The sequence below is a fragment of the Anguilla rostrata genome, chromosome 5 (genome assembly GCF_018555375.3).
Source record: "Anguilla rostrata isolate EN2019 chromosome 5, ASM1855537v3, whole genome shotgun sequence".
Taxonomy (NCBI): Eukaryota; Metazoa; Chordata; class Actinopteri; order Anguilliformes; family Anguillidae; genus Anguilla; species Anguilla rostrata.
In genome coordinates, this window is record NC_057937.1 from 42,760,178 (window position 1) to 42,777,009 (window position 16,832).

The 16,832-nt window shown below is 41.6% G+C and overlaps 1 protein-coding gene across 2 annotated transcripts; it reads right to left on the reverse strand.

The window, feature by feature from the left end:
- Window positions 1–1,038: 1,038 nt before the first annotated feature.
- arhgap1 (Rho GTPase activating protein 1) lies at window positions 1,039–16,284 on the reverse strand. 2 transcript variants are annotated; one of them, XM_064336324.1, is made up of 13 exons: window positions 16,172–16,284; window positions 12,870–13,073; window positions 10,913–11,008; window positions 8,992–9,079; window positions 8,167–8,298; window positions 7,435–7,521; window positions 6,637–6,735; window positions 6,212–6,319; window positions 5,525–5,601; window positions 4,796–4,873; window positions 4,326–4,454; window positions 3,819–3,922; window positions 1,039–3,647 (listed from the first exon to the last, which is right to left on the reverse strand). In XM_064336324.1, exons 2-13 carry the CDS (start codon window positions 13,009–13,011, stop codon window positions 3,477–3,479), a joined length of 1,311 nt encoding a protein of 436 aa, XP_064192394.1. In that variant the 5' UTR covers window positions 13,012–13,073; window positions 16,172–16,284; the 3' UTR covers window positions 1,039–3,476. The 2 variants fall into 2 exon arrangements, with proteins under 2 accessions (XP_064192394.1, XP_064192395.1); XM_064336325.1 differs by lacking the exon at window positions 16,172–16,284 and adding an exon at window positions 13,159–14,299.
- Between the last annotated feature and the right edge of the window lie 548 nt (window positions 16,285–16,832).

A 16,832-nucleotide genomic window follows, 5' to 3' on the forward strand; every position in this document is an offset into this window, starting at 1 on the left:
GGAGTCTCTCCCCTGCTGCTCATACTAGTAAACTGTGACCAAGGCTGTGGGCGAAGCAGTGTGCCCACCTCCAGGCACAGCCAATCAGATGAAAGATGGAGGCGTCTATTTAAAAACATGATGGACAGCCTTTCATAAAAATGACAGTCTGAGAGCTGTGTTTTGGAGATATACGTGCTCCTAGATTGATATGGAGTGTTTTGAGCATGCAATCTTTGATTTAACCAATGGCTGAGATGTGTGCCGGTATCTTATTAAAATCTTAAATGTTATTTGAAAGTTCACTCGCTGTAGGCATAAACTCCTCCACTGCCTGATTTATGAAGTCTTCATTCCAGTGCTGTGCAGTCTTAAAAGATTAAAAACATAGCTTCTTGGTCAGAATCGCAAGAGCACTTTTGTGTAAACAGGCAGACTTTTTAAACTGCCACAGTGGGGGTTAGATGAGAGTGGTCGATAAAGCACAATGGATCATTGTGACCTTTCTGGCAAGCGGCAGTTGGGATTCTGATTTAAGCAAGCTATGAGCACATTATTTTTGCCAGCAAACACCAGGACAGACCGTCGATACAAGGCCTCACACCTCAATAGATTTGAAGTGCAGACATGCATAATGTGTATACAGTACTTCTGTGCTGTCTGGGCTGATAAACCCTGCCATCTTGCATAGAAATTTTCAAGTTCTGGAAATGTGATACCTTTCGGTCTTCTCTGATTGTGAAATGTGAAAGGAAAAGCAGAAGAATAGAAAAACCCACTAGGTTTTTATGGTTTACGTTCATCTCCCGTGTTCCAGTTTTCTTCCAGTAGGGTAACATGGCTACTGCTGTGCAATATTGCCAATCCAACATTTTTCTTTAATCACTACAAGTAAAAATTCAAACCAAAATAAATTTTGCTGTTAACTGGATTTTCCTTCATTATGGCTGAGCATCAGTGTCCTGAAGGGAAGAGTGGATAACGTGCAAACAGAAAATCCTATGCATTACTGACCCTCACAAAACTGCATATACACACCAATAAACCAGCATCACTCTGTACAGTTCAATTACGTTTATTGACCACAAATAATATAAAAAATAAGACTTGGAAAAATAAGTTTTCAGTAACATAACCAGCAAGAATGAAACAAAAAAAATCACCATCTCTAAAAAAAGAAAAGCATACACGAGCATCTCATTTTTATCATGGAAACCAGGAAAACAATAACCACTCACCAAGACAGATAAATATAAAATGAGTACTGAAGTAAAAGCAAGGAGATGGCATGATGATTATCATGAGTACCAGACCAAGATAAGGACTGACTGTTACTCTACTTGCCTGTGTAGTGAAATAAGGCACACAAGACACTTTGGAATTGAAACAGTTTCTAGTAAGCCACATCTGAATTTCAATTACTGGAATGCTATGACATTACTAGAAAGGTTTTCCATACCCACATTAAAAAAACGGATATCTTTATAAGATGCAAAATCAGGTGTCATACTTTCAAGTACAACAGGAAAAAAGACAATGTACCTTGTAATTTATACTAGCCTCACTCACTCAACCCTAAAATATTGGTAGTTTCAACAGACACTATCAAAGTCATACTGAAATAATCAAGATTAAAAAGCACAGATTCACCCTCAATATTTTGGCAAAAAAAGGGTGCAGCAACACAGCATATAAAAAACCATTAGTAAAGAGGCCAGTAACGGGTTGTGGCTGTCTTAACTATAAGTTAATTTACTATAGAAAAATATTTCAGCCATTTTCAGAGCATCCCTTTTTCTTTGGTTGGGTCTGCTCCACGTTTACCTAGAGAGGCCACTCTGAACCCCTTTTTCAAACTATGCTGTGGCGATGACCTCAAGAAAACAAACGGTCTGGGTAGGAAGTATAACTAACACACAAACGGTGAAACAAACTCGAAACCTCACCTCACAAGTATACAATCAGACAAGGACTCAAAAATATTTTGTCAATATACAGGGCACAGTAAAGATATATTCTGTTGTAGAGGAGGTCACCTACGGGACAGTCAAGTACAGGGAATGTATTACACTGAACTGTAGTTCTCAGAAAGAGAAACAGGACTGATATCTGAAGATGATTTCAGCTCCCCTGAATGCGGCACTTCAAAGACACGATAGGCTAGCAGGTTATGCTAGCACGCATTGTGTGAGAGATGCCACATTCACTTTGGAAAGAATTCCAGAGCTTAGGTACTTCAAAGGTCTTGTTAGTAGGTTCTATATAAATGGTTTCTGTTTTATTCACTGATAAAATTGACACGACTCCAACTGTTTAGTGTAATGCACCTTGTGATGAGCATTTAAATTAATTTTTAATTTCACTATTGTTACATTTTAGATTTGGGGCAATTACGACATTGTGTGTGGAGAAGGCAAATCAAGGACGGGATGAAACGGAAAGAGAAAAAGCACTTCTTGTGCTGTTGCACCTCTTTATGTTAGAAAAATTTGAGTTATAAAATCAGTTAATGCTGGACTTTCCTTAAAGGAATTTTGTTTGGATTATAATCAACTGATTTTCAAACTGGGATTATTACAGGGCAATTTTGCATAAAATATATGCTTGTACACACAGTATGCTTAAAAAAAACATAACACACACTTAAAGGATTCAGAGCTGACTTAACCTTATGAAAGTCTGAGTTCCCATAATTAGCTTTTACTTTATGTGCACAGCCCACCGCAACAATGCATTCCCCACAGTTTTTTAAAATGCTTAGACATCGTTTTTTCTTTTTTCAAATTAATTCAAAATGTCAAAAATTTAGATTAGCTAGAACCAGAGTTCAGGAGAATTGATAACATACCTGTGGTTTTAGAATACTGATAAAAACTGCATTTTAAATATCTTCAGACTGTTAGCTCAATATCAAAATCACAGTGAAGAGAGAATAACCAAAATCTGTAATTAAGCAATATTAGTCGTAAGTTCAGTGATGTGTAGTACTGTGTGACACAAATTAAAAACTGAAAAAAAGAAAATGTTTTTCAAAGCAAGCTAGTTTAGATGAGTAAATTAGTAAGTCCGAAACTTCTTTTATCCATGTTTACAAAAACTACAGCAAGTGTTTTTGTGCGCATTTGTGCACCTGTGGTGTGTTTCTTATTGTGGAGGCAAAAGGCATATTTGACTGCCTTTGATTTTAATTTTCCCGAAAGGACAAAAGTACTAAATGTTTTCACACGTACCTTTTCGCCAGAGGTGTCAGAGAAGTGCAGGTACTTGGAGCAGGAAGCCGGCTTCCCGCTTTTATGATTGAACTACTTTTCCGATACCCAACCCCACCTCGTCTCATTATGTGTCCTAAGCTTCGATTACAACGCTCTCTTTGTGTTTCATAGAACTAGTTACATGGGGCCGGTGTGAAGTAACAGGGCAGAATGTGAAACAGAAGAACCAAAGAGGGAATGGTCTGATTGGACGGTGCCGAACAGAAGGCCCGGGCAGGGGTGTGTTCAGGGGCTGAAGATGTCAGCGTGCTGGTCCAGCAGGGTCCTGGTGTAGTTGTTGATGGGCCCGATGGCGCTCAGGGTCATGGCGGCGTCCCGACCCCAGAGCAGGTTGGGGCCGAACACTACCGCTAGGTTGTTGTTGTTCATCTTGTTTACCTCACACTGACCGGACACCTGCAGACAGTGGACATGACGGGAAAGGCAACGTGCTTTTAAACCGGTTGAAATTTGTCAGAGTACCTGACAGGAAGACACAGCGAAGCTCACTTTTGCTTTACAAAAAAGGACCTCCTTAATGCCCCTGCTAAGCTTGCACCTGGAAGATGGTAGACGCCGGGCCCATACCTGCACAAGGAACTGGATGAGAAACTTTAGAGAGCTGTAGTTCTCCTCTGGTAGCGTCTTCAACATGTCCTGGATTTCCCTGACCTGGGAACTGCTCTCGACATCTGCAGATCACGAAACAAAAACTTTATAGAGTGCTGAAGCCTCTTTGAAGCTTCAAAACCACATGGATATTACTCCCATTACATTTATCCCAGCCATGGGTGGGGTCAACTCCATTTCAGGTCAGGGAATTGAATTCAACAGAAAAATATTTTTTCTATTCTATCATTTCCCTATTTATTGAATAGGGAACTACCTGAATTTAAATGGACATATTTTTTGCCCCTTGGTGACTTTAATGTTTTTGTGAATTAACTGTCAAAATTCAATTCGGTGGCCTGCTTGAACGAGGAGTCAAGCATAATGTACTGGCATAATGTACTTCAAAAAACTACATGGCCCTGTTGCCCCTGTGAAACAGACAGTGTGACTGCGGCTGGTGGCGGAGAGCTGCCGTAGACTCACTGTGGAAATTGACGATGCCGTTATACAGCCTGTATGTGAGGATCGGCTCTGGAAGCTCCCTCAGAAACTTCTTCAGAATTATGGCAGCGAGGTGGACGTCTCCCTGCTCTGAGAAGTTCACCCTCTCCCCTGGAGTACACAAGCGAGCCAAAGTGCGTTATATCCCAGATAGCTGAACCGGACAGTGTTGGAGCTCAGCGGCTAAACCAGGCCAGGTTAGAGCCACTGCTACGTTCAATAAAATCTGCATGCCTGAATCCATGTCCAAACGTGTAAAGATGTGCAGCTAATGTGAACATTCTCACAGAGAAGTATTAATAAGATGAGAAAACATCAGATTTTCAAGAAGAATTTATAATAAAAAGAGAATACATCCGATTTCACAAAAACATTTTATTCCTGATTTTTTTTTCCTGGTTTTTCCTTTTGTAGCTTTATGCTATATCTTTTATCCTGTGCCTGGCACCCACCTGAGTTGTATTTGTGCTGAATACTCTTGACAAGGTTCACGTTGGCTGACCTGCGGAATATGCCCTCTGTTTCCAGACCTGACAGAAGGAGGAGGGCGTCGTTAGGAGAAGAGGGGGAGGACGGTACGGCTAGCCTGTCAGGATCACTCTTCCACTCGGTGACTGAGCTTCACGCAACACTGGGCTAAATTAGCCCGGTTGCCATGGCATTTCCCTGACATTTCACTTTTGAGGGTAAAAAAAACAAAACAAAAAAAAACAACCTCCCATGAAAATTCTGCCATAACAGCATATGAGACTCTGAATTATGAAGAGAGGGGGAGAGGACAGAGGTCCGGGTCACTGCGATATCCCAGGATTCATTTGGACAGCTGCAAGTCGCCAAAACTGAAAGGGTGACACACTGTATGGTCCAAGTGATGGGTACTGATAAGTGGGACAAAAGTGGCCAGGAGTAAGGCGGGGGCGGGGTAGGGAGAGGGGGACTGGACGGGGGGAGATAGCAATTTGAGGGCATCTGAAACAACGGTGTACTGCTAGCTGCTGCTATTGGAAGGCTCCGTCAAATATTCATACAGATTTAGAACTGTTTATTGATAAATAATAAAAAAGGCCCATATCAAAGAGTACTTTGAACCTGGGAACCAAAGCACACACTGTATATGGTAGAGGATGATCCAAGGAAATAAAAGCAACACCACTGGTCATGAAGTCTAAGATTTAACTCACCGTGTTCTTTTAGGAAGCTGATTGTCTCTCTCATCACCATGGGAACACTATCATTGTCAGCACTTCTTGCTTTTAACCTTTCCACAAGAAAAAAAACACAGGCAATCTTAAAATCAGGAAAAGATGAATCTACACATATACAGTTGTATAAATACTAGAATATGATTTCTTAAAAATACATACTTCATTATGATGAATTGATACAAGATTTGATTTTGAACTTGCTAATGCAGCAGCAGCATTCTTGCCCAATTTATAATCAGCAATCTGTGGCCTAGATTCGAATAGCTTCGACCGTCCTGAATTTTAACTTAATATGAATTGCCATCATTATTTTTTTCCTTCTGTTTTCAGTTTGAGGAAGGTAAGCCATCAGTGAAATCCAGATGAACTGTTCGTGGGGGAGGGGAACTGAATCCAGAACGGACACCTATATATGGGAGACGCGTCTCTCCTCCAATCAGCAACAGCTCCCTTCCTGTACTGTACAGACTCCAGGGTGTAGAACAGTCAGTTTCGTAGGCGAGTGCATCGGAGGTGTGAATTTACATTAGCTGCAGGGCATGTGTGTGCCACTGTGGCAAAACAGAGGCAGAACTAGCACTGAAAATTCAATAGAATGAAAAAAGCGGTTGTCGGCTGTGGGTGGAAGTCAGGAAAACGTGAAAGGGAAGTGCAGGTACCCACACAGACAGGGCAACGCCAAACTGCTGGTGGGGCAGCGGGGGGCTGGGAGGGCGGACACCGGGCACCTCAGGAGAGGGCTTCAGCGAAGCCTTGATCTTCTCATCGTAGCTGAGGAGAAAGAGGGGAAGAGAAACTAACTCTGATTACCTCACCTCAAACCCAGCCACTGAAACCAGGTTCACCAAAGACTTACAGTAAGGTGAATGACCTGCCCCAACCACAGACCACAGCTGACATCAACAACAATTCACTGTTTCATCACCAGGCATAAAACCCAGACCTTAAAGCCTATATTGGCTTTATAAAATGACATAGTTTTAATACTAAACATTGTTCAAATGAGCCACTCAGCAACAGTTTGTAGTGCATTTAGAAGTGGTAAAAAAATGATGCTTATAAATGAGTTTGTGAGGCGAAATCCTTACTCTCTGACTCGCGTGGGAATCACCAGCTGTTTACACTTCATAATGTCCTCCAGCTCACTCAGGTAGTTGATGTAATTTATCTTTTGTCCAAACTTAAAGCTGAGGAGAAAATGTATTTTTACAATCGTTACCTGACAATGGTCGATTATCCACCTCCTACTCATCATTTGCTAGGTTAACATGCAATTCCAGGACTTTTCTAAATGAATTCATCAAAAGAAATGAAACAAAACAGCCTTTTACATAATAGACCAGTGGTTGAAGTTCTCACACCACTAGTCCACAGGAAAGCTATGTGGCATTTGTGAACAAATTTTCAGAATGAGAAACATGTAGTCAGATATTACATTGCTTTGCTCAAACAAACAGGTGCAGACAACCACTGAAAGTTTGTGTCAATACACATTTCAAGCATGATAGTTTTCTGTACTTAAATTTAAGATTAAGTGGTTCTCAATCTGAACCGGTGCAAATAGTACACACACTGAGTTACTGCTGTACCATGTTCAAACTACACTGTTTGGAAATCATACCCTATTCAAATTCCCAGTGCACCAAGTAATGCTTCTAGTAATCTTAACCCCATGCACTTACGCCACTGTTCTTTGTTCCTAATTTTAAAGACACGTCAGGCTTTTCAAACAGTCATTTCAGACCCATTGTCCTGGCCAAATAAAGCGAAATGTGAGTCATCTCACAAAATGATTGCACGTGATGATAAAAACCGCTTCATCCATCTGTATTCTGATAACAGATACCTGTAACCGACAGCTTAAAGGTCTCCGTTTGGTCATTTACCTGATGAGTGGTTTGAAGAGAATGAGCATTGTCCTGATGAACATGGTGGGGTGCACAATGTACAGAGCCTTGATGTTCTTCTTATATCTGCAAGCAACAGAGAGCACTGCGGTCAGAGAGGAATATTAGATGATGGAGCTGGACAGGAACATTAGATGACGGGTAACCGCTAGTAAATATGGCGCTGCTGAACAAGAAGGGTCTCAATTTTGTGTGAGCTTACAAATGCTGTAGTAATACATATGAAATATACTCTGTAACAGACCGTCATTGTTTTCCACTTTGATTTAAACCTATAAATATCATCCCATGGTGCTGAAAAAGAATCCTGATTTGAGATATTGAAAAAAAGCTGTAATAAAATATTGGATTTTCCATTTTTGTAAAGATACTGCCCAAGAGGATAAGGCTGTCTTAAATCCAGTCTATTTCTTGTGATTGAATCAGTTTTAACTGGAAGGCATCCCATCTACCAATATCTTTCCAAGTCTTTTCAGCGCATCCTCCAAACAGAAAGCACATACTTCCTCAGAATTAGGGACACAGCACAATCTGCGGTCCTTCATGATTTGGTCACTAATAAAGCTGTAGAAAATGAAAGTTCTGGCAACAGAAGCAACTTTTTATGTGACGTATATGGGGTTTGACAACCTGGTACCACAGATAGTGCTGGAAAGTCAGAGCATTATTTCAGTGAAGGGACACCACAGAAAGCGATGTGCACAGACTCACTTTCTGTCAAACTCTCGGTAGGCCTCTCTAAGCCAGGTGAAAGAGGGCTTGTTCCTGCTGGTGAGGCCATGGTGGAAATAGATCAGGGTGTAATCACTCTCCACATACTGGTCCAGGGTTTGTTTCAGGTACCTGACAGTGTACAAAATGATCACAATTGCTAACTTCAAATACTACAATATTCCAAAGATGAGCTCTATACTTTGTTAAATTTCTACACATAGCATCTAAATAACTGACGACTAATAGTGAACAGCTATTTGAACACATGCATTTAAAACCTTTATTAACCCCCTCCACAGCACCCCAGAACACAAACCATTCAAAAGTGAATCCATCACATTCCATTACTTAACATTCCACAGGCAAAACTCTACGTCAGGATTAAAGCTGACCTTCACCTAAAAACACTTCCTTTTCCGCAAAAGTAGTTATGAATGCATTACATTGTTCTATGAATACCATTCAAGTCTCGTACCATTTTAAGATTTTAAAGATAATGTGCCACTGCAAAGTTCTGTTAAGATATTTGCGCTCACATTTTTTAAAAGTCTAGCAATATGAGCATTAACGCTGGCATTCAATTTTGTAAATTAATATGCGACGCGCAAGATCCACGCTGAGTGCAGTACTGTAAAAAATAATAATTCTGTCAATTCAGTAAATAATAGAAGTCATAACAAGTGCTAACTGCAGATAACTGTGACACTGCTGAGCTGAACCTCTCACTCCTAAGTCTTAATGCGGTCAGGGATAAGAGCAAAGCAGGCGTGGGGAATCACCCAGGAACTGCTGACCGTGGCAAACTGAAAAGCAGGCACTCACAAGAGAAGATGTCTGTGGTTCAGCTCGTGCTGCGGGGGCATGCGACAGGCATTAAACACGATCACCTTCCTGCCGAAGTTGTCGTCACCTAGACGCCACAGGGGAAAGGAGTGCCACGTCAAGGCATTGTGGGTAAAGAACACCGCCGGCGAAGCCACGGATAACAACGAGAGGGAACTCCAACACCGCGGTAATGGCTTTACCTCATGAGACGTGAGATTTCTGGGTGGTTTGGAGAGGCTGAGAGTTTGAATCCAGGCTGCAGCAGGGCTGTTGTGCCCTTGATTACGGTAACCTCACACGACCTTTGCTGCTTCAGCCCGTATCCAGGGGTATAAATAAGTAATGTTCAAAATGTCAGCTGGGTAATTCGATCTCCATAAGAGCATCTGCGATGCCGATAAATAATGTAAACAATATATGCGTAATGGGATTCAGCTTAACGCTCCCCCCGGGAAGTTAATGTTCATCAGCTGCCAAATGTAGTGTAACAGTTTTACAGAACAAACACTTCACGCTGTGTCCCTGAGATTCCACGCAGCGGAATCATCCTTCAAACAGTGCATACCGCGGCTCTGGAATGATGCGTAGCGGTTTTACAGAACGCACGTTTCATGCTGTAGTTCCTGAATGCCTGTACAGGAGTAGCACACCATTACTGTTTCATATTGTAGTCTCTTAAATTCTGTGGAGCTGTACTACAACATAAACATTTCACGTGGCCCTGAAAAGCTGTGTTGCAGTATGAAAATATAAACAGTTCACACTGTGGCTCCAAAATGTTACGCTGCAAAACTACTGAATAAAATTTCAAGTCAACTACATTTATCAAATGACTTCCCCTAAAAATTCATCCAAGATTTCAATCCCTTGCAGTCCTGTTTTCTTAAAGCAATCTCACCTGACATGAGAGTATTAGCAATTAATATGTAGATGTAATTGTTAGCTTCAAAGCACTCAGTTACTCCAATGAACAAATTAACCCGATAGCACAATTCTGGTCCAAAACTCCCAATTTATTCTCAGATTGTATCACAATTTGTATCAGGCATAGATCTGTATCAATGACAAGTTCTATCAGCTTTCATTTTTAGGTTTGCAAATGCTAATAACTAATTAATATTACAGAAAATAAAGTGAACACCCCTATTTTGGTTTAATCTCCATCTGAGATTAAAATAATTTCTTTCAATTTTAAGTTATCCTTATCTTCACATGTGTATAACATATTCTTAGCATGCAGCCATGCTAAACAGAAGAAGAAAGAACATAAACTTTAGAAGCAGGTGAAGTATTTCTACACTTGGAAAGGACTGAATCATTACAAAATTAATCCTGGCAAAAACAGAAAACTACTCGCACTTACAGGAGTACTCAGCTCTACGTACATACTGTACAAATGAAATTTGAGACATCGTTTCATTTTCCACGGTTCTGTTTGATATAAACAAGCCTTTAGGTTGATAAATTCATCATGGTTTATATCAGCATTCAAATATGTTCCTAGAAAAGCAATCCTTGTCATGAATAAATTCTACATACATTCCCGGCGACGTTCTCCCCAAATAATGATGGGGTGTGAAATTAAGCAGGCCACTGGGAAATCTACTGACCGCTTGTTTGGGACGGTGACAGAACAAAACGTTCCTCCTTGCCCCCTTTTTTTTTTTTTAGAACAGCCAACGGCATAACTTGCCCTTGATTTCCATGCAGGTATGGAATTTAACTCATTTAATAGTTCAGGAGGCCTATAGCAATGCAGTTAAATCAAACCACCAATTCATCTCCCAAGAGAAGGCAAGAAAGGGCTTAAGCTCAGCTCAGCCTATCCTCCGCTGAACTTAGCCTGGTAAATGATCAGATGGTAAGACTTGGATATGTTCTGACAAAAGAAAAACATTTCATATGATGAAGACCTTACCTGCCACCTCGACGATTTGGTGCCTGGCAATATCTTCATACGTCTCAAGCGGTTTTGGGTAGGGCCCTTCCCCGAGCTGACTGGGGATGTCTGTGTCTGTGAGGATCAAAGTTTTTGGAAATCAGAAATGGTATAGAACACAGTAGGCTTATACCTCATGTGCGATATTGGCTCAAATACATTCTGTTGTCTTATTGCAACATGTCCACCCAGACAATAAACCATCTGGCTTGAAAGAACAGCAAATATTAGTTTAAAACAGTACTCAAAGCTTTATATTTGGAAACAGATATAGAATAGGCGTAATGTACACAGGGCACAATCTCCACAGAGCTGATAAAAAAGAATAGGAATCAGAAGGACTCCTGGCTCTGACCTATGGCCTTGGAATACAACTCCCAGCAAGCTGCAGCGAGCCAAGCTTCTGTCAACACCAATCTGCGAGCAGGAGCCGCGCGGAGTAAATGCATGCAGGGGCCTTCTCCTTGCATTAGACACATACGAGGAGCAACCTAAGGGCAGAGACAGCTCGGCGCACTTCATTTGTTCTGGTCTCCGATTCAATTAATCTCCTCCTCGTCTCTTAATGAGACGGCCCATTATCACGCTCCCGTTACATAGCGCTGCGGCTGCTTCAAGACGAGGTTAATTCAGCAAGACTAGCTGAGTTCCGATGATGTCACCCCCCGACCCCCCCATTCGCCTCCCAGCCCCCGTGTTAGAGACTGATTCAAACGGTACTGAACCGGAACCTTTACTCTTGCCTTCGCTGCCCATTAAACGTGGGGTGCATAATCAGCCTTGTTTCACCCCGTACGAGCGCGGCGAATGATCGCACTGGAGAACGGCGCTCTACGCCAGAGCCGCAGTTAACAGGACTGCTTACCGAATCAGAGGGCGGGAACAGCGACCTACACAAACATTACAGAAGGCCCAAGTTAGCTAATGCTATCCTAGCACCGCGGACCACGAATAACAACGTCCGCAGCCGGACTGGCGTGCAGTATGATGGGAAGGCTGGTCACTCCGAGAAACCCTTACATCTCATTTGTCAGAGAACCTTATGTGGAATGTTCGAACATCCACACTTTCATTTCTCCTTTCAGTTAGGAAGGGCCAAAAGTGCAGTCTACATGTTTCACCTGATTCTGAAAGGTCCAAATACACAACACAATATAAAAAATATTAGCAGACATAGAAGTACATAAAATAGCACCATAGCTTTTGTGCTCCTTTAATACAGGCACCCATGACATGAGTCAATGACTCCTCTCTACAATACAAACCACACACATGCTACACTACCTCTCTCACAGACAACAGCTCACCTTTAATTGGCCAGAAGCCAGAGGACACATATACAAGGGTGACCCAGGTACCCTTGAGTACACCCTACTCCTGACAGGATTAAACCAACTGTGTCCCAGCATAGTTAAATTACCTGAAATATACAAATTCCTACTACAGACACATTGGTAACACTCTCAGCGCAGCTACATCTCAGTTACAGAAAATATTTTGTTCAACTTTGCGTGTAAAAGCCACCGTGCATGGCTGTGAAACGTAGCAACACCTGTTCCACTCAAGTGGTTGAGGTTGAGGATGCAGAATTTATCTACCAAACAGTCAACACAGACTAGATATCCCATAATCTCAATTCTCACACTTAAAGAGACGTGGAAATCCCAGAAGTATGTTCTCAGGCCAATGTCCTCTCTTTACTTCTCCTTTTAAATGTCTTATTTTTACCTTTTTCATTACAATGCCCTTTGTAATGTTATAATGGTGCGCTTTATTTTGTAAAATGCCCATTTGTGTTGATAGTACTGCAGGCATTTCTGTCTCTACACTGGTGTTCTGTACTAGTACTAGTATATGTACTATTTTTAGGCCGCTCTGTGAAATGAACGAATGCAAATGGCGTAGTGGACACGCAGGCAAGTGTCAGGGCACTTACCGGACTTGCTCAGGCTGTCCATTTCATCCGCCAGACATTTCCTGTCCTCCATGGGGGACAGCTTCAGCTGGTCCAGAGCATTATTGGGGGTGTCCTCTCCCGCGAGGTCCTCCTGAAAATCAACGAGCAGTTCCGAAGCCATGGCATGGACGCCTTCTCTGCAGCAGCCGGCGACAACGGCCGTGTCAGGTGCTCAGTACACCCCTGTCAAAAACACACACCTCCTGTTACAGGGAGAAGGATTAAACACAACCACCAAAAAACGGGCAACAATTAAACGCACACTTACTTCGAAAGGGCATTTGCTTAAGGGATCCAGGACACGAGCATGTGTTTTTCATCTACTATGAGAAGAGATATGCGCAGTTTCTGCAAACGTGAAGCTTATGTAGTGAAAAGCTTCACACGTCATTTGAACATGTGCTGTGGTCTAAACTGCACCTCGCAGTGAGGAACTAAAAGTGATGTCTTATTATCTGAACGGAGTTCATTCTGAGAAGCCGTGATTACCATACCACAGATCAGTCCACAGCTTCCGATGGTCAGCTCAGCTGAGAGAGGCTAAGGGCAGATCAGTATGGACGGATGCACAAAAATATCATTGCATTATGAACATAGGCTTATTTTGCACCTTGCTGATGGTGTGCCTACTCCAAATGTGTCAGTGTTTCATGCAAGAACATGACCCATTTTTGTAGCACATTATGCACAAATCTACTTTGGTTAACACCCCAAGCTGAAACAACCTTTAACCTTGATGGTCACATGCTTAACTTCCTCCCTTTTCCTGTTCTCTGCAAAACCAGTTCACTGTATCAAGTTCAACAGATCTGATAAGATGGACCTTAACTGTAGACCAGAAGCGCAAGTACTGCAAACAGAAAAAAAAAAAAAGATCATATCATTGGAAGGCTGCATTTAAAAAGATTGCACAAATTCTTCACATATGTAGGCTAATCCAATAACTAGATAACAGTGGACTCACTCACCACTTTTTTCTGAATGGGGTGAGTTTTTCAGGGCCTTTCGCATATTTGTGTTTGACTCATTTGCGCCTGAAAATAGTTTTAAGCCCATTTTGGGTCACTGCAATTGAAACTGAATTTTGAAGCACTTGTGCTGGACAAAATTATGTTTAAAATTCAGTAACAGGTCAGCACTGTCATCTGTGTATGATAAAATGCAATGACTAACCGACTTTGAGCATATGCTGACATTTTTAAGAAGGAGTCGAATGGGATGGACACGCCTCCCAGTGTGGGGACAGCGTAAGGATTCATGGGTAAAATGCTTGACTTCTGTCCCCAAATAAGGAGCCATTTCTTTCTCTACACAGACTGAAAATCTAAAAGCCTGACTGGTTCAGCAACGCAGCAGTGACTTCCAATCAGGAGACAAGCCGGAGCCACAAGCACCTTAAGGCAATGCAGACATTTCAACATTGCATATAAATAAGGGTTGTCAGTTTAGCAGACTTAATAAAAAATGGCAGCTCCTTTGATGGACCCTGGCTAGGACCATCTTCAGAGGCAGTGTTGCCTGTCCTAAATCTGCTGCCTGTGCTTCAAGGCTTGAGCAGGAAATAGGCTTGGCTGTGCAAACAAGTCCTTGCTGTTTTTTCAGATGCAATCTGCTGCGACATTTTGTTTCCTTAAATACCACAGCTGAAAACAAGCTACGTGCCCGTGTATGCATAACCCGCTGAAGACAACCTCATTAAGAGAAAAATGTTCCAAGAGTTTGCAGTGTATTTATGCTGACATGCATCATTTTAACTTCAGTGCAGAAACGGGTTTGCATGTGACCCAAACAAGGGAGGCCACAGAGTTTTTGTATAAGGTTTCTCCATAATCCATGCTGCAATCCTGTACTCAAAAACCATGCAATTACCTACTCTTCAAGTCCATCAGCAGCTGTGGCCTTTACTTTACCAAGAACAGAACAAAACAAAAAAGAAAAGCAGCGTGGCTTTGTGTAACAACGTAGTGTACCAATGTATGATAACTAATCTGCCAAATCATCCACCTAAATCCTACTTTGGACATTAGTTAAGATCACACTTCATTACATGTAACAGGTTGGCGACCATTTGTTTTCCATACCAACATTAGAATACAGTAGGTAAATTATCAATTGAACACGTATTCGCTTATCTCCCCTGCGAACAAATGCAGGTGTTCACAAAAAGTCCCATGTGTTCAAACAGATTTCTGCAAACAGATTATAAACATCTGCTTCTTAGAACTCAACATAATATTTCGATGTGCTTCGTACTACTCGGTTCATTGTTCGTCCTTGTTATGTTCGGATCCTTCAATACTGTTAACATTTTAAACATCTGGCTAACTTCATTCATCTACAATATAAATTCATGTGGTATGCCGTATTCGTACAATTACCCATGTTAAAAATGCTCATAAAATGCTGTAGGTAACGCTAACGCTATATGAACCAATGCTAGCTAAGATACAAATGCTTAGCATTCCTAATGCTATCTAAGCTTATGTACAAATGTCAATTAGTTCCTACACCAGGACTTTCTCAGAAAGTATTTAATGCAATGAACAGATTTCTGATTTAGCTATTGATACAAGGCATATGCATCGTTAGAAAATAACGCATCAAATATTATTAACGTTAGCAAGTTGCCACCATGTTGAGCTAGCTAGTTAGTTAGCCATATATCGTGAAATCTAGCAACCATGACATCAAGAATGCCACAGCAAGGGTGACATCATGGACTTGGAGAAAATAAATCATTCGGTGCAAGTCGCAGGAGCTGCCGCTGTGCAAAGAAGAACACAGCTAGCCAAGTTAGCTTCGCTGTCAATACCCTCTGGTCAGCTAGCTAAACTAACGTTAGCTAAGTATACCTGCTACCGGGCATCGCAGCTACCATTGCTCATACTGGGTGTGTCTGTCAGATAAATTCGATATGTCTAAAATAATAGGTAACGGCAATATCTAGCCTTAGCAAATCAATCCTACTAGTTTGGTTTAGAGACCTATGTGTTTCAGTCAACAATGTGTCTGTTGATTGACACATTTTTGAATATTTCTAAACGTTAGTTAGCTGACCATACAAGCTACAGTTAAACTGTTTAACGTTAGGTACATAGCTACTGTAAGTCAGCTAGGTAGCTAACTTCGCTCGTTCGCTGCTACGACCACACCAATTTTGCTAGCTAACGTTAGCTGTTCGCCATTAGAAATGAAATGTATACCTAACTGTAATACACTCTGAAAGGGCGCAGGCGCACGTGGAACCAAAGCTGAAAACAAAGAGCGAAAATGAATCTTGCCTTCTCTTTAAGTCTGGCGGTTTTGTTGAAGCCGAGCTGAGTTTCACGTCTCCTTCGTTTTCCCTCCTCAGACAACCCACAGTCCTTCTGTCACAAACATCCGGTTAGTGGGCGGATACAGATACCCTGTCAGCAAATCCGTAGACGGTTGGCAAATCATTCTCTCAGCCATAGAATCAATGTTCATTGCATAGAATACAGTACAGTACTCCCAGTCCAGAATACGGTTCTGTTTCCCAGTTTCGCTCAGTGTGGAACTGGTGTTAGTTTACGACCCTGGTCAAATCCGGGAATTTGCAGCAGCCTGCGAAAAGGAGGCTTTATAGCCAGTAAAAACTAGATTTTGGATTTAACATTTTTTGACACCAGTATGGATTATTGGGCCTCATTCACGAAACGTGTGCGATCGCATTTGAGCGTAAACTGTGTGTAAGAACGTTTCCGAGAACATTTCGGCATTCACCTTTTTTCTTATCTGTATTTGTTAATGGCTATTTCCTTATGATGATCACACAAACAAGATTGCGCTTACATTTTACAGTCAGCATTCATCACGTCATATATCTGGGATACACGCAAAAACAAAGGTCTGCACATGTGTCATTAATCCAATATTTGGTTTTTCATAGGAACATTTTAAAGAACACAAGTACGAATAATT

What these genes read in the sequence shown, in the direction of transcription:
- arhgap1 (XM_064336324.1), bottom strand. Translation starts at nt 13,011, where the DNA reads ATGGCTTCGGAACTGCTCGTTGATTTTCAGGAGGACCTCGCGGGAGAG. An exon ending in CTCTTCAAACCACTCATCAG is followed by an intron (nt 6,736 to 7,434) that starts GTAAATGACCAA and finishes TTTTCTCCTCAG; the next exon opens with CTTTAAGTTTGGACAAAAGA. An exon ending in TCATCCAGTTCCTTGTGCAG is followed by an intron (nt 3,648 to 3,818) that starts GTATGGGCCCGG and finishes CACTGTCTGCAG; the next exon opens with GTGTCCGGTCAGTGTGAGGT.